Source organism: Nyctibius grandis, chromosome 16 (genome assembly GCF_013368605.1).
Source record: "Nyctibius grandis isolate bNycGra1 chromosome 16, bNycGra1.pri, whole genome shotgun sequence".
In the NCBI taxonomy this organism is placed as follows: domain Eukaryota; kingdom Metazoa; phylum Chordata; class Aves; order Nyctibiiformes; family Nyctibiidae; genus Nyctibius; species Nyctibius grandis.
Window position 1 is genome coordinate 7,303,968 of NC_090673.1, and position 17,839 is coordinate 7,321,806.

General features: G+C 46.0%; 1 protein-coding gene across 4 annotated transcripts in view; it reads left to right on the forward strand.

The window, feature by feature from the left end:
* The window catches only part of LOC137670855 (discoidin domain-containing receptor 2-like), a 59,682-nt gene that overhangs the window by 37,551 nt on the left and 4,292 nt on the right, over nucleotides 1-17,839 (forward strand). For all 4 annotated transcript variants that reach the window (XM_068413995.1, XM_068413994.1, XM_068413997.1 and 1 more), the window contains 11 exons: nucleotides 458-605; nucleotides 815-920; nucleotides 3,650-3,836; nucleotides 7,113-7,359; nucleotides 8,386-8,478; nucleotides 8,995-9,152; nucleotides 9,385-9,580; nucleotides 10,738-10,982; nucleotides 13,229-13,350; nucleotides 13,730-13,927; nucleotides 16,751-16,985. In XM_068413995.1, coding sequence (XP_068270096.1) covers nucleotides 458-605; nucleotides 815-920; nucleotides 3,650-3,836; nucleotides 7,113-7,359; nucleotides 8,386-8,478; nucleotides 8,995-9,152; nucleotides 9,385-9,580; nucleotides 10,738-10,982; nucleotides 13,229-13,350; nucleotides 13,730-13,927; nucleotides 16,751-16,985 — 1,935 coding nt within the window. The remainder of the gene's footprint in view (nucleotides 1-457; nucleotides 606-814; nucleotides 921-3,649; nucleotides 3,837-7,112; nucleotides 7,360-8,385; nucleotides 8,479-8,994; nucleotides 9,153-9,384; nucleotides 9,581-10,737; nucleotides 10,983-13,228; nucleotides 13,351-13,729; nucleotides 13,928-16,750; nucleotides 16,986-17,839) is intronic.

Here is a 17,839-nt window from a genome sequence, read left to right on the forward strand (position 1 = left end):
TGCTTGCACCTTCATCCCCCAAACCTCTGGAATTTTGTTGGCTTGTAGAAAAAGGGCATCAGGACACTCCTCCAGGTGACTAGTGATGAGGGCAAGTGCTCAGTTACCTGCTGTTAGAGTGTACATGGAAACTCACTTGAAGAAAGAAGGTTGCATACTGATAACCGGAGCTTTCTGCAACATATAGTCCACATGTACATTCATCTCCCACCTGCCTTTCTCCTCTCCCTCAGAATACTGCCTGGTATGGGTCTGCAGTGGACAGGAAATGAAATGGCAGCACCTTTCACCCTGTAAGCCATGGACCAGGTAGGAGGAGGGGAGCAGCAGCAGCTAATACTCTGCAGATAGTGCATGGGACAGCTCCCCAGTCTCAAGTGATAGGGTACAAGTGCACCACTGTACAAATGAACAGCACAGTAGGGAGAAGTTGCTGGTAAGGATCTCTCTTCTCCAGGTGATCCAAGGCAACATCGATACTTACGACGTAGTCTTGAAAGATCTTCGGCCTCCCATCATTGCACGTTTTATCCGGGTGATTCCTGTGACGGAGATGCCAATGACTGTCTGTATGAGGGTGGAGCTCTATGGCTGTGTCTGGTATGGTAAGTAGCAATTTCCATGTCTGTCGCTGGAAAGTAGTCCTTACACAACTCTGACTGGGACTCACCTGCGTCCCCACGTATGCAGAGGGAATCCCAGGCCCACGGAACTGCTTCTGTTGGTCCACATCATAAATAAAAGGATCATATGGACAGAGGTGATGGAAGGCTGCTGCTGCTGTATTTCTGAGGTATATGGCCTTCTTTTTTAGATGGTTTGGCATCCTATAGCATCCCTGAAGGAGGGACAATAGCGGCTCCTGGCTTCCCCATCGTTTATCTGAATGACTCGACCTATGATGGCTACCAGGAGCGCAGGTGGGAGAAGTTGTCCTGTTCTCTCTCGGTCACTGTGCAAATTATCTCTTCTTTCCTACTTAACCCTGTCACTAGTATCTCGTATCCCAGACACTTCTTTGAGACCTCCAGAATGGCAAGCTAGCCTACTACTTCTCCAAAGCGTTGTGACTTCGTTACTCCAGACCATTTGACACGTTGTTAGTTGCTCTTTTAAAGGAGGGCATGGGCTCAGGATGCATCATTAATTTCCCTCAGCTGACAAAAGCTTGCAGGAAAGAAATATTTTTTGTTGTTAGAAGTTGTTGTTGCTTCTCTTTAAAGAGAAGAGTGTGTCCTTATACAGCTAAGTGCTGTCTTTGTTCATAGCTTCCGTCTTTACGTGATGTGATGACACAGTCCTGATGTGTCTGATTGCCTTAAAGCCCTCATTGTTCTTGGTCTTTAATTGTGACCATATTCATTGCACTGATTTCTTTGTTGGTCAGATATAACCTTAAGCTGTCGTTGATACTGCAGATCATAAGGTGCTGCTACTCTTCTGTTGCCCCAGACTGGAGTGGGAGAGCTGGCTGGACCTTCTACCTGCACAGTCCCAGTGTCCCTGGAGCAGATGAAGGTCCTTCCCCTCTTCGTTGCCTTTGTTGCTTCTGCAGTTCGATCTCTGAAATGCATTCTCTAGCAGACTGCATCTTAAACTGTTGCAGGAGGTCTCCAGGGTAAACTGGGCATCCGAGAAAGTGCGCACCACCTGAACTCTAGGCCTGCACTTGATACCTGTGAGCTTCGGGACAGATTTGAGATATTGTTTTTGAAAAGAAAGCTCTGATGGACTTGAAACAACTTGGAAAACTGCATCACTCCCTGTGAGAAGCTCCAGATCAGCAGAGGCACCACTGCCAATGTGGTATGAGAGGAAGGTGGCTGATTACTCACTGTAAAGATTTCTTGGGTATGATGCTTTTCCAATTTGGAGTCAAAAAGCCTAAAGTAACTGGATTTTGACAGCTCATTATAAGGTCTGTTAATTTTTCACATCACTGAGATTAGTTAGCTAGGGTGGCATGTTATTAATATTTTGAGGTGTCTCTGGTTTACCCATAGTTGGCTCTCAAGGAAGGAGAGTTCATTGAGAGTCTGTATCTAGAACATTAAATAACGGGCTGAACTTTCAGACATTTAGTGTGACCACTTTCTTTGCTATAAATACAGATTTGAGTGCGTTTCAATGGCTTGAAACCTCAGACAAACTTGGGTGTGGGTATCCTCTTGAGGCAGCACATCCCTGCCTGTGCAGGAATGTGCCTAATAAGTGATCTGACAGCGTCTCTTCAGTGACCTGGTGTCATCCATTGACTTAAGGTGCTTTTATTATATGTCCTGATTCAGTTGTCATTAACTTCCTGAAAATGTTTACTGTTTCCTAAATTTTTTTTATGCTTAGAGGTGATTTTTGTAAACTTGTGTTCTGTTGTGCTGGAGGTTAAAATAATGGGGTGGAAAGTAGAAAGTACAGTCTTCATGCTTGTAGGATGTTGCAAGATACCGGGTAACAATGTCTTTATATGTTAAAATCTGATGCTTTCAAGCTGCATTGATATAGTAGAGATTGGATATTAAAAAAAAAAAAAGAGTTTTTATGTGCAGAAAGATGCAGGTGTTGCACTTGGCTGTCCAGCACTAACTTAGGAAGCTGGGTCTGCTGGGGAGTGTCAGGGAGCTACAGATGTGGGCACAAACCCCAACGTGCTAAGCAAGGACTCTTTCAAACTACTTAACCTCTAGGTCATGTGCCTGGATGGCCTGGAAGCAGGAATCTGCCTCTTCCAGCAGTTAATCCTGTTTTAGAGTTCAAAGACATGCATACCTGTGCAAATTCTAGTGGCAGGAGGACTCACCAGGAAGGGACTTGCAGAGCTTCAGTGTATGTTGCAGCAGCCCAGCCTGGGTTACAAAGACTGCCTAAGGCAGCTGAATGAAACAGGTCCAGGGAGCAAGTTCAGGCACTAACACAGCTGAGCTGTTTGCACTTTCCCTTCTATGTGACAAAGGACGTGCCAGGGGTGGCTCCCAGAAGGCAGGTGGGTCAGGAGTGTGCCACAGCTGGCATCTTCTGCTCTGGGACAGGGCTGGAAAACTGGCTAGTGGGCTCTGCACTCTCAGATAGGAGGTGGAATTAGACAGGGTCCTGGCACAGAGTCTGATCAGCCTTGGAAGGGGAGCCCATAACGCTCTTCTCTTGCACAAGGAGCGATGCCAGAAATGATCCCGGTTAGAACTGGCTGTGGCTGGGTGAGCTGCCCAGGGTCTCACTGCTCTTTTTCCTGCTTTTCTGTGCCTGCCTGCAAAACTTTCCCCACTGGTTCCCCCAGGAGAGGATGGAGCAGTGTTCCTCCCATGCAGCTCCATGGTGAAATGCTGCAATCAAAGCTGTTTGGAGAGCGTACAGTGTCATTTTCTGTAGTCTCAGTTTTCATTCTCAAGAGACTCTGCTCGTAGCTTGGCTTTGCTGTCAGTGCTTGATATCAATGCAAAAACTTCTGCATTTTCCCAAGCAGGGAAAGATTTTAAAAGCCCAGCCTGAACAAAATAGAGGTGATGTTGCATAAGAACACGAGATGAGTTCTTGTCCAGGATGGGTTAAGAGTAAATAAACTGGTTTTCCTGGTACCAGTTGAAGGACCTATGTGCTGTCACATTTGAGCTCTCCTGGCTGGTATTCTGCCTAACTGTTGGTTCTTTCTTGCTAGGCACTTGTACGGTGGCCTGGGCCAGCTGACGGATGGTGTGCTAGGACTGGACGATTTCACGCAGAGCCACCAGTACCGTGTGTGGCCAGGCTACGACTACGTTGGCTGGAAGAACGAGAGCTTCAGCACAGGCTCTGTTGAAATGGAGTTCCAGTTTGACCGACCACGGAACTTCACCTCCATGAAGGTAGTCAGCGTTGTCCCTCTCCAGCAGCCTGGGGCAGGCTTTGGGTCTGGGTGCTTCCAAGTTACCCCTTTGGGTCCTCTTCCCAAAGCAGGAGGATACAAGGTGCCTGACAGCAGAGTCCACCATAGGCAGAATTTGAGCAGGAGATGTCCCAGGTTTGCCAGGTGAAGGAGGGGAGCACTTGCCTCTCCAGAGCTCAGACACTCTCCTTTTAGTATTTGGCTTAAAGGAATAAAAAGCAGACACCTGAAGCAGTGGTTAGGCAGCTGAGATGGATTTGGGATTTAGGCTACTTATTGTCTAGGGGCTGCCTGACCCTGGAGGTAAAGGAATGGGGTTGTGCTTTCATTTTGTCCAAAAATTTCTCTGGATGTCTCAGTCTTTGCTTGTGCTGTGGGAAATTACTTAAACACACAGCAAAAGGATGAACTGAACTTTGAGTCTGTAGTAAACAGCAGAATATTTTAAAAAGGATTGTGGCTTTACTTGTAGAGATTTCAAATGAAGGAGAACCCACCACATCCTTAAGTAAATTGTTTTGGTGGTTACTTACCCTAGTTTTATTTTGTCTATTTTTAACTTGCAACCATTGGCTCTTAGCCTGCTTTTGCTGGCAAAAATAAGAGTCCTGCCTTCTCAGAAATTTTCCTGCTTCTACGCTGTGATTAAACCACTCTCTTAATCTTTGCTTCAGTAAACTAAGTTGGCTGAACTTCTCAATGCCTTCCCTGTGAGATGCAGCGTCGTTTTTGTGGCTGTCTTGTAATCCTTTCTTTCTTTGCCAGTACTCTTTGGAGGTATAGAAACTGGAACTGGATGTAGGCTTTCCATCAAACTGCATAAAAAAATGGTACCAGTTTCCTGCTTTTGGACAAATCTTCTTTGTTTATGAATCTTGTGATCATATTAGTCCTCCTAGCCAACGGATAGGGAGCCAGTGTTCATTAAGACTTTGGTATCATGCTAAAAGACAGTTGAAAGTTACTGGTGTCCAGGATAAAGGTCCAGTGTAGAAAGCATCACTTACATTTTGCTCCCTAGTTCACTACCCTGAAATGAGTCAGTCCTGAAGAATTCAGGTTATTTTAGGGAAGTTTGACACCCCCCTCCCCCCCCCCCCCCCCCCCCCCGATAATTTATTTTATTGCTAGTGATTCTGCTGCCTCTTTCAGATCACTGAAAAAAATAGCAAATAACCTTGAGCTAGGAATCCATTCCTGCTAGAAAAACACTACAGAAGAATGATTTGTGCCCTAAAATTTGAAAGAGTTACTAGTTGCCAATTTTTAATCAAATTAATGTAATTCATGAGTTCATGCTATGCTAATTGGAGTCAGATGTTACGATGAGTAAATCAAATGCCTTATAAAAATCTGTCATGTAAACACAGCCATCCTGATCAACCAAACACATAAGCTCGTAAAAATAGCTACTTTGTTTAGTATTTCATTACAAAGCTGTATTGATTAGCATAAATTATTCTTCATTCTTTATTGAATGTTGCCTGTTTCAGTTTTGCATTTATTTTGTACAGGCTAGGTGGTCTGTAAATACTTCTTTGTGTCTCCATACCTCTTAGCTTTATTCCAGTTTTCTGAGCTTTCCCAGTATCCAAGGAAGTATTAAAAATAAATGTTAGCAAATATTGCAGCTGCATTGCAAATTACTTAGGCTTGCATATTATAAAATTGGACATTAGTAGGCGGTGGTTGGAATAGAAAGTGTCTCTGTATCAGTCCAAGATGCAAAACATATCCAACTCCCGTCCAAATATAGCACAAATTGTATATTGCAGGCGTCAGGCTTTCCTGCCTTGTTATGGATGACTATTTCTCCTTATTGAATAATGTTGTCTAAGCTTCATCTGTTCCTAATTATATGCAAATACCCTTCTTTTGTCTTTTTACTGCTCATCAGGCCTGTCGTCCTCATTACTGCTTCATTGCTATTCACTGCAAGACCTCACAGAGGCCAAGTAATTAATAGGGTTCAAAGCTACACTTAGTTTGGAAACTGTTGTTGTCACAGTTGCTAATACTCCACTGTCATTAGGAAATAATTTCTAGGGTCACTAGGGAGGGTAAGACCACCATGTCTATGAAAATGGAGTAGACTGAGGGATACTGGAAACTTTAAGGGTCACCTTATTCCTTCTGGTTCCTGGTCACTGGCCACAGGACCAAAATACTGTGGTCCAGATCTTCAGGACTGCGTGGCAGAATTTAAACTGTCACCTTTGTTTTAAAAGGTGCAAGGCAAGATTTACATTGAAGAAAGACGGGAAAAGCATAAAGGATCCTTACAAGCCTTATCCCTCCTTCCGAAGCCTGCTTCCTCGGCAGTGCTGGAGGCCTGGGAGAGTGCCAGATGGATGGTTGGTGTTGGTGGGTCTGCAGTGCCACAACCTGGAGAGATGGAGATGTCCCTTTTAGGCTGGAGCCTCTTGGTTTGGGCACAACAGAAGAGCAGAAAGGGAGAAAGTTGCTACCAGCTCTTGGGAGGGTAAAACAAACCTCCCAGATAGAGGTGTGAAGTCAGCCTGAAAGCAGTTTGCAAACTGCTTAGTCTGAAGTCTTTGTTTTAGTGAGATGTTAGCTTGGCAGCATAGTGATGAGTGATTGCACTTTAAATTCCAGCGTCATTAGCTACACCAGTGGTACCGTTGCAGTAGGGACATGCTGATGATATACTGAGCCATCAGGAGAGGTTGGTGGATGCAGGCTTACATGATGGTGTAAAGAAAACTCAGATCCTCAGTCATCTTCAAGGAGCAGCCACAGCAGAAGAGCTGCTGTATGTCAGGGGGATATCTTCTTCAGCTTGCACGTATTGCTTGGTCATTTTTTTGGAATAAATTAGCTTAGACTGCAGATACTGTAGGCTTTCTAAAAGAGGCTAGAGCCCAGGTATAGTTTTCTTTCTCCTCTTAAGATACATGTTCAAGGATAATTGGTCTGTGAGCCTTTAGGTTAATACAGGGTTTGACTGATTGATTTTCATATGGGCTTTTTGAAGAGCATGCCAAAGTTTGACCATTAATGTAGCTTTTGCATGTAAGATTAAGAGCTATTTCGGAATCAATTTTTGCACAAATGTTCTCATTGCATGCTACAAGTGGATAGAGCTATAGTGGAAGAGGTCTCTCATGCTCAGTTAAGAGTGTTCAAACAGGGAGATGTTAGAAATAGAAAATCTTCATGAACAGAAAGTCCCTGAGGCTTGATTTTGGTTTCAGTATATCTTCCTCCTCTGATGGATCTGTTCTCTTCTTCCTAGGTGCATTGTAACAACATGTTTTCCAAGGGGGTGAAGATCTTCCAGAAGGTGGAGTGTCTGTTCAAACCACGCCTGATTGCAGACTGGGAGTCTGAGCCTGTTGGAGTGGCAACTGTCTTAGATGACAAAAACCCCAGCGCTCGGTTTGTGACTGTCCCCCTCAATCAGCGCGTGGGCAAAGCCATACTCTGCCGCTTCTACTTTGCTGACACCTGGATGATGATGAGCGAGATTTCCTTCCAGTCAGGTGGGTGTTCTTCCAAGTCAAGTGGATCTGGGGAAGCACAGAGAGCAAAAGAGATGGTGTGGAGGTGCAGGACATGTGGGGTTAACATGAGCGTAGGGCACTGTGGGGCTACACGATAGGAAGGAGGAGGTAGCAGAAGCACTGAGAGGGTTGGAAGGGCAATGCAGGGGCAGAAAGGTCCAGCCTACAGTGGATGCTTTTCAGGCTGATACTGATGCACATGTGTAGAAGCAAAAGCAGGGCAACCAAAACTTGGACTACAGGGCATTTCTTCTTTTTGAGACAGTTGCAGGCTGCTTATGGGGCTGATTTTTACCTCTCTTTACCAAGTATTTTGTTATGAATAATTGAACTATATCTACAGATAATGATAACGTTAGCAGATTATGAAAAACAAGAGGCTGATTTTTTTTTTCTCTCAAGTCTTAACTATGACGCAGAAGGTAGTGCTGTGAGGTGCTTTGAAAGGCTCTGGAAAGGAATAGACACAATCTTGGAGAAAACCACCAGCACTGACAACAAAATGATCTGGCTATAGCTTCTGACTAGAAGGCCCCTAATCAGCTGTAGTGAGAGGACATTCCTGGGGAAGGAGCTCTCTGATTGCAGCTTGTTGCTTATCTTGCTGATAGCAGCCCCTCCTGGCTACCCTTCCTGTCCCATGTGGGACTAGGCAGGCTCTTCGTCTGTCCTGGGATGACAATTTTTACAATCATGCTAAAATGGAAAAAAAAAAAAGCTCTTGCTGCAGTCCCTTGTGTCTGGCCAAGCTCAGGGAAGGGTCCTGCACGCACTGGCAGTTTGCTGTGGTCAGGAGGTACGCGCTGCTCAGTGGAGAGGCTTTTCCCTGTGGGTGTGCTGGGAAGTGCTGAGCGAGCAGGTATCGCTGCTCGTGTTGTTCATGACCTGATGCATGGGTCTCAGCCCAGTCCTGCTTGGGAAGGCAGGGCTGGTAGTTGGGATTGTGCTGGCTGCTGGCAGGAGCAGGGAGGTTGTTGGGCTGACACCTTCTCTTCCCTTCCACAGACATGGAGAGCGTGAATCCTAATCTCGTTACGGTAGCCACAAGCACAATGAATCTCCTGGAAACAGAGTGCAACGTTACTGAGGGGACCTGGGGTAAGGACTTCTGTCACTTAGCCATGCCGAGGGCTCAAGTGTCAGGGGATTTCACAGTAACATCCTGGTTAACATGGTCTCTCCCTTCATTTCTGGAGATTGCATATGGCCTGGTTATTGCCCTCATGCACCGGGCTGCATCTTACAGTCCTCTGAGCCTCAGCTATTTCTTGTTCCTTCAGCTGGCCAACGCTGCCTCAGAGCAAGTGAGCTGAAGGCATGTGTGTAGCCAGTGAAACTCTGAAAACTGCTCTATCATGGATCCATCACAGGAGTCTGTTCCAATGCTAAGAACAGTCTTGGATTGCAGAAGTCCTCTGCACAGTTCTTGGCTATGAGCCTCCAAAATGAGAATTTCTGATAAGAACAAAATGTGAACACAGCTAGTGTTAAAGCTCAGGAAGCTGCCTAAGATCTTTTCTGGCCCAGCCTGTAGGAAGGGACATGTAAAAGTTAGCCAGCACAAACCTGTGCTTTGTTAACTCCACATTCTTCTTCATACCTCTATGATTGCAGAAACTACTTCTTCTGTGACCAGCACCTGGATAGGAGAGAAAGCAGATGACTCCAATACCTCCATCCTCGTGGGCTGCCTTGTGGCTATTATTCTTCTGCTCCTGATGATTATAATCATTATTCTTTGGAAGCAGTATGTTCAAAAAAGGTTTGAAAAGGTAATACAATGGGGCTATTTTACAGACACTAGTTCAGTATTAATTATTAACCCTAATGATCTCAGAGTGGAAAGCACAGGGTTTCCCCAGGTCCATAGAGCAGCTAAAGCTCTGTTCCCGCAGCAGGGGGGGATGCCAGCCCTATCCAAGATGTTACTGGAAATCGCTGCGGTTGCAGCCAATACATTAACAACTGAGCATCGCCTCAGCATTTTTTTCCTCTCTTTTGCAGGCCCCACGTCGAATCCTGGAGGAGGATGCCACAGTTCGCCTCTCCTTCTACAGCTACACCATTGCCAACAACCAGACCCAGATCCACCAGTCAAATCCCACCTATGAACGTGCTTTCCCACTGGATTTGGAATATCACCAGCCAGCTACGCTGCTCCAAAAGCTTCCAGAGCTTTCCCAAAGTGCAGAGGATTCAGGTAATGTAATCGTCAGTCTCCAGAAATTATGCGTTTATTCTTTATTTCCCTCAGATTTTAAACTGTGCCACTTCTCAGTGTCTAAAATCTTCTGACTCCTATGCAATACAGTACTAACCCAGGGACCTAAGACAATATTCTGGAGCTCTGCAACTTTTTCGCATGTAACTTTGGCAGATGGAGCACCAGCTGCCTGGTGGGTGATGGCCTTTTGTTCTCATTGAAAACTGTGTTTATACATCAGCCAGCTCATCTTTTAGGAGCTGGTTTTGACAATCCCAGCAATCGCACATCGTTGGTATCATCAGCCCCTTGGCAGTGGAGTCGCTGCCTGCAGCGCTCCTGGGCTGTCCAGACTGGCTGGTGGAGAAGACCCTTAGCACCAATTCGTGCAGCAAGGGATCTTTGAAATTCCCTTAGAGAAAGCAGAGGGGAATGCAGCAGAGAATTGCCAGTGGTGCACTGGCTTCCAGCCCCCAGGGAGCTTTTGGACGCACAGAGAAGGGAACATTTCCGACAGTGTTTGTACTCAGTGATGGCAGTGCTGATCAGTGGATGGAAGGGCAGTGCTGCATTCCTCAATCACTTACAAGTTTATAAGATCCAGCATTAAACTACACAGGGAGATTGATTTGGATTGAGTCAGGATGTGAATTTGAAGCAGAACAAATGGTCTGTGTAATACTGACCATACAGGGAGTTAATTATACCTGGAAAATGGAAACCTTGATCAGTTCTTGTTGCAGAAGGGAATCCAGAGCAAGTGTGACGTTGCAGACAACATCTGTGTGTCAGGTAAGGGCAACAGATCGTATTTAGGATGAATCAGAAACAGGAAATCACTTCAGACTCATGCCTCCGTGTCTGGGCAAGAACTTCAGCTCTCATAACTGGACAGAGCAGGCAGCTGTTTAACACGCATTGACTGGCACCTCACAGGTATTCTGGCGTCTGCAGAAGTGCAGCTTGTTCTGGCGTAAGCCCTAGTTAAACCAAAGCAGAGTCTTCCATCTGGGTGTACCTTGGTACAAGGTAGTAGGCGTGCAGCTAGGCTGAATTCCCAGAGGTCTGCAGGATGGAGAGGAGTGGAAGCCAGGCCATGTTGATTTTATGGGACTGAGCGTGTCTGACTCCACCTGCCTTTGGTTTCCCCTCAGTGTGCAGTGGGGACTACGCTGAGCCTGACCTGACCAAGTCCACTCCACACCAAGGCTTTCAGAACAACGTTCCTCACTACGCCGAAACAGATATCGTCCACCTGCAAGGTGTGACCGGCAACAACATGTATGCAGTCCCAGCCCTCACAGTGGATTCACTTACCAAGAAGGACATCTCAGTGGGTGAATTCCCACGGCAGCAGCTACGACTCAAGGAGAAGCTGGGAGAAGGACAGTTTGGAGAGGTACAGCCATTCTCTTCCACTTTTCCTCCAACAGAAAGGAGGTGCTTGGCACAGTGAAACTTCTGAGCTGCTTCTCTGGCAGTGCTTCATACTTGAGGGCTGAGGGTTCTGCATACCAGTATTTTATTTAAACGTGTCTTTGCTGTTGGGGAAAGCTGATGTCCCTTAGGACAGGCTTCAGAGCGCCCCATTCTGTACCTGTGAGGCTGCTGCTTGGTACCACATGAGTCTTTCTCAACAGATGAGCTTTGTAAACTGCTTCTGTTCACTGTCTATATCCCCATTTATGACCCTACTGGACATAAAAGGCCTGGGGGTGGGAATTCAGACTGTGTCATGGTCGTCCATGGACATCTTGAACATGCGGTGGCTGTCACCCACCTTTAGCCAAGTGAGTTTGAAAACTGTAGCAGTGACTCCAGCCGAGACAGGTTGATCCTAGCTGTAAAAACAGCTTTCACATTAACAGGTACAGGTTCTGGTGGGGCTCTGCACACTGGCCCAAGCAGACAGATGTTTCCCAAGCACTGTGGTGTCCTCACATATTCTCTAGCATTGCTGCTTGCTCAAGCCCTAGTTTTTGTCAGAAGCCTCAGGCAGCATGATACATACATCTGTCATCTGCCAAGCTTTCTCTTTACTCCTTGAGCTGCTTTTGAGCTGTGAATGTTTTCACTTCGCCTTTTCTTCTCTCCCTGCTTTGTTTCCACACCATCCCTAGTTCTACACCGAGCCAAGTCTTCCCCTTACTTGCTCCCACTCTTCCACTGTCTCTTTCCTTCCCAGCTTTTGTTCATTCACAGCCTTAAATTCTACCTGTCTGCCACATTTTGGCAAAGCACAGCCCTTTACTGCCTGCTTCCTCATTTGTGATTGCCCCATCTAATAACTGTCAAAGCTTTCTCCTTCTCCTCCTTTGTGTTGTCAAACAGCAGCAGCCAGGCTCTCCATCTCCATTTTCCTTGGAGATTGATTCAGAGCCTGTTTCTTTCCTCACATCACAGGCCCTTTCCCTCACTTTTGCAAATGTGCTGCATCGCATTCTCCCTTCTCTCCTTCTCACCTCCTTAGTCTTTACCAAACTGGTCATCATCATATGCCCTGCTCCACTTCTCTGGCTTACTGTGCAGTCTTGCTTCTGGCAACGTGGCTCACTGCTTTTTTGTCACCTCTCCACTCAGAGCTTCCTTCCCTTTCCAGCTTTTTTCTTCCTTGCTCCTAACCATCCACTCCCCGGACTCAATGACACATTAGCCGTGCTCATAGTATGTGCACTTAATACCACAGCTCTCTTTCCTATTCCTAGTCTTGTCACTGTACTTTCACCACAGCAGATTTCATTCTCCATGTAACTGCAGCGGCATCTTCGTACTCTTGTTTCTGTTCTGTGGGTTTGTCCCATTTTTCTGTGCTGTCTCCTTTTTCTCCTCACCATGCTTGTCATGTAAGTTGTTGGTGCTTTCCTCGTATAAACATTCCCCTCACTGCTGCAAGCCTTTGACATATCCAGTCTGCTCCCCTTCTCCAGTCCTTTTTCCTATCCCACACAGTCGGGTCTCTCTACTTTCCCCACCCCAGCATCTCTTGCCCAGGTCTCCAGTTGAATATGCATTCTGATAAATTCTTAAGCTACATGTCCTGTCACCCCCTTTCTTATAAAACCCTGGCAGTAATTTTCTGTCTTTATTCATTTATCAGAAGAAACTTGGAATTCAGTGTTCACTTTGGAGAGCTGTCTGTAATTCTGAGATTTAACTCAGTTAAGTTTGAGCAGTGACTCAGGCCAGGCTGCAGGACAGTTCTGTCCGTGTGTGGCTGGTGTGATGAGCTGTACATGCCAAACCTGCTGCAGCCATGCTGTTTGCACATGCAGAGTAAAGCAGACAGCTCCAGGCACGTGGCCTTCCTGAACATCTCCAGTACTTGCTGGGCAAACTGGACTGCCCCAGTAATCTACTGCACCAGTCTGCATGCGTCCAAGTAAATTCAGTGTGTTGGGGACACATCAGGCTGCAATCCACGTCTGTTCCTACGTCATAGGCTATACAGTGTATGTACATATTTTGTCCAGGATCTAAGGCCAACTTATGGGCTATTTCTGATCAGAACAATGTCACCTTCATTAGATCATTCACGTGATTGTTCTGCCAGGGGTGACCAAACTGGTGACCTCAATGTGACGTTGTTTTCCTTTTGTTTTTGGTCTGTGTGTACTCTCATGGTTGCCTCTGCCTGCTGCCCTGCAGGTGCACCTTTGTGAAGCTGATGGCCTGCTGGAATTCCTGGGAGTCTCGTCCACAGAATTCACTCACCAGCCAGTTCTCGTAGCAGTGAAAATGCTGAGATCGGATGTCAACAAAACAGCCAGGTAAGCGCATCCGCCACGCCGACCATCTGAGAAGGAAAGCGAATACTCTCCAAGCAACAGTTTCACATAGGTTAATCCTGGTGACTTCTGTAAGAGTGTCATGTGTCTCTGGTGTATGTTCTCTGTGTTCGTGTAAGGAACAGGACACAAGGAGGGAGCGGAGGATGGGAATAGATGTAATGTCAAACTGAAATGCTGTATTAATCCTGTTTGCTGGGGAAGGGGTCAATGTTGAACACAAGCACAGAACCAGCTTTCAAATTTCCTGTGTGCAGATGTGTAAAAGTCTCTGAACAAAGATTTTTCTTACATGCTACTTCTGCTTTCCTTAGACAAAGGAATAGTTTAGGATTCAAACCTGTGTTTTCTGTTTTACAAGAAATGATTTCCTGAAGGAGATCAAGATCATGTCACGGCTGAAGAACCCAAATATCATCCGGCTTCTGGGGGTGTGTGTGCGTGATGACCCACTGTGCATGATAACAGAGTACATGGAAAATGGAGACCTCAATCAGTTCCTGTCGCAGAGGGAGATCTACAGCAAATTTGCCATTTCAAACAATATTCCCTGCGTCAGGTAAGAGGAGCTGCCCATATTTGGGACGAATTAGCAATACGGAGCTACCAGTTTCATCCGCTGTGCCTTCCAGGCAGTGACCTTCCTCCAGCCCAGCCATTGCCATGGCACATACTGTGGGCACTACTCCTGCTTTGTGTGGGAGGTTGTTCTTGAGGCCTCTGGAGGTCCGTGTTCCTGTGAAGTGTCCCTGACTGTGGGCTGTTCTGGTCACGGGGACCATCTTAGATGTATTGTTACTGATGTGACCATCAGTTTACGTTAGTGGGTTTGCATCAAATATTTCATTAATATGGGAAGCCAGTTGCAGTACAGCAAGAGTTTTGGGATGAAAGCCAAGGATGTCTCTTAGGCTTTTAAGAAGGTTCATGTGTTCTCTGGATGTCTGAAAAACATTACATGAGAGGAGTTGAGTGTGGAGCTTCACTAAGGAAAGATTTCATCAGCCAACAGAAGGAGAATATTTGGCAAGGAAAGCCATTTTCTGTGAGCGTGGCACTTACCTCCCTCCTCTATGGAAGGATTAAATCTAACATAAAAGCATCTCTACTATTGCAGAAATCCTTTCCTCAGACGAGAGTTGTGTGTAGGACTAACATATTCTGCTCGATAAAGAAACCTGCACTGATCAGAAGTGGCTGCATTGCTTAGCCTGGCATGTACCCTCACAAAGGATTAGATTTATTTGTAGTTCAAGAGCAAGGCAGTTAGGCAGAGCAAGTTCTGTTGGTGGACTGGACAGGAGATGACTGGGTCTTACCATGTCGAGATAACGCCAGCGTTTCTGCCAGTAGCTGGTAGTGGTCAGTGGTCCTGCCAGGGAGTGTTAAACTGGCATCCTGCAGAGTCGTGGCACACCAGGAGCTGTAGGATGGGAGAGGGTGTGCATCTGAGTAGAAACATTCCAGCTCTCTCCAGTCTCCTGTGCCTTCTGCACTTCTGAAACATCTTTCACCTTTGGACTTGTAGCCTTTTTTTCTTGGCCAAAGCCTCAAACTCTCCTTTCTTTCTCTTGTTCACTTCTCATCTGACTTCAGCACTGTCACTCACATTATTCTTCCTTGGTTTCCATTACTTGGCTCTACCTCTAGTTTTTCCTTTCTCTCCAGCTGATCCTTCAGCCTCTCCTTCTGTCCCTTCCAGCCAGATACAGTTTCACATTAAAGGCAGCCAGTGTGACTAGCTCAGGTGTCTGTCTGTATAGGGGTTGTTTCCTGAGAGTGAAATGAATCCCCTGCCAAAGAGTGCAGCTTGTCTCTGCCGGTGCCTGTGGGTGTCTGATTGAAATGGCAAGGTCCAACCATCCTACCCATCTCTCAAGCTCACTGCTTGGCTGGTCACCACATTTGGTGTGCTCTTTCCTGCAGAGATATCACACATTTTTAAGCCCTTATGGCTCTTTGGTATTTGAAATGCATCTCCCTGCTGCCTTTCTGGCTATCTAGAAAATCATGAGGATGAGCCTGCTGAGAGGTGTCTCCCGTCCTGCTGCTCTGTATGCAGAGCCGCACGCATCAAGCCCTGCAGAGCTTGCTGAGCAGAGGGGCAGGGGGTGAAAGGTGGCTGCTGATGGGACCCTGCCAGGGTGCGGGTGGGACAGGAGAGACCGGGCTTCTTGAGTGGGAAGAGCAACAGCCCCAGGCAGGGAGACAACTGCAGCTGAGCAGGAGGAAGGGAGAAGGTGGGGTCTGGGGGCTATGCCTGCTCCTATGTGAAAAGCCAACAACCAGGTTAACGAGGTACACGTGGGTGGCAGAGTTCCTTCTCTGGAGACACAACAGGTCCCCCCAGATCAGGAGAAACATGGAGCTGACGGTGGGACTGGGCCAAGTGTCACCTAGGTGAGTGGTGGTGTTCACCACGCTGAAAGGCTGGGAGGGAAGTGGTGCCCAGAGCCTCCTCCTGCCAGTGCTCTGTCAGGGGCTGCCTTTGGATCTCTGTAGCAGCAACAGCTCAGCTATCGATTAGAACAGATAGATTGGATTTATTATCATTAGACGCATTACATTATTATAGTTTAGATCACATAGTAGTGCTTTTCTTATTGCCACCAGAACACAAAGAAGAGGAGACTAAGACTTTCTTTTTCTGAGCTTAATCAGAGAAATACTGACTGTGAACAGTTTATTAGCTTTGTTGTGACAAATGCTTGGGTGTGTGAAGCATCTGAGCACAAACAGCAGGAAACAAGCCGAGCATCGCAGAACAGTGGTGTGTGGAGAATGATGAGAGTCAGATGGTCCAAATTCTGTCTTGTGTATTATGCAACTTTATTAATAATTATCTTAATTTTGCTAATGGGGGAATTAAAATTATATTAGATGGAAAATGCATCTGTTTATATTTTCAGTAATATTAAACATCTTTTAAAAGTAAGCTCTCTTTAATGTTAAGTGACATACTTAAAGTAAGCATGCAATAGTGGCAGTGTTTGAAATACCAAGCTAAGCAGTTTTTTAGTTATGAGATTCTGAGATTGTACAGCTTAATTTTTCCATGTGTCTCTGCAAAAAGTTGGTGCTTTGATGCATAAACTCTTTGAAAATCTTGAGGTTAATGCTTGATAATAAAAAAAAAAAAAAATCTAAGAGATGTCAAATTCTAAGGGCCCTGAATTTCAGGGATAGCTTGTCTGTTCTTGCTTAGTCAGCTCAGGAACTTGGCTTAGCCTGGGGGTGTTAGTGCCCTGAAACTAGACAGTTTAGTTTCACTGTTATGGCCAAAAATAAAATAAGAGGTCGTTGTGATACAGCACATGCCAGGAAGAGTTGAGTGTGGGGAACTTTTATTGATTTTGCTTTGTTTTGTTTTCTTTTCATGCAGCTACTCTAACCTGCTGTACATGGCTACCCAGATTGCCTCTGGAATGAAGTATTTAGCATCTCTGAATTTTGTGCACAGAGATCTGGCAACTCGCAACTGCCTGGTGGGGAACAACTACACCATCAAGATTGCGGACTTTGGCATGAGCAGGAATCTTTACAGTGGGGATTACTACCGTATCCAGGGACGAGCCGTACTGCCCATACGTTGGATGGCCTGGGAAAGCATCCTCCTGGTAGGGGCTGCACGAAACCCTTCTCTCTCCCTTCCTCTGATTTTTTTTTTGCTGTGCCCCTGAAGTAGTAACATGTGTATGTGTAATGGTCCTTATAGCATCAGAGCTTATGCTGCAGATGGCCCCAGGTGAGATGTCCATTAGGTCATGTAGGACATAACTCGGATCCTGGAAAAGGAGCATGTCCTTGCAAATATGGCACAGATCATCTGGGGCGTAATTTCTGTTCTGTGCTTGGCATTCAGGATTCCTGCTGGCATCGTAAGGAAATTGCCTTTCTGGGCTTATTTCCCCAGCTGTGAAGCTGAGAGGGACAGGGAGAGAACTTCATGAGTTTCAAGTGCCGAGTCTGGTTTAGAGGTTAGGGTTTTGTTTCGTGTTTAAGGGTCCTGCTGTCTCCCCTTAGGAGATTGTTCAGCAGCCCAAACACATCCTGTCTGGAGGCAGTTCCTTAACATTCAGACGCATATTTCTTTCTCAGACTAGTCAGCGAGATCACCTGGTTATACTTCTTACAACACCCTCTCCAAGTACCCAGAAAAATTATTACCCCTGCTATAAAGGCTGATAGGCCTAAGCTTTTCTAAATTCACCCTGTTTTCCTGGTTACAACAGGCCCTCCAGCCCCCAATTGTTTTCTGTTATTTTCTGAGCAATCTTTAGCTTCTTTTTACTTCTTCAGAAACACATTGTTCCAAACACGGCCTGTTGGGGCACATTTTTCGAAGACAGAAAACAGGGACAGCTAGTAGACTGTCACCAACTTCTTACATGTGCAAAAATCAAAATTATCTTGGCCTTTCTCTTAAGAGTCTGGAGCCTGCTTCAGCTCTGCTTTCACCCCGAGGGCTTTG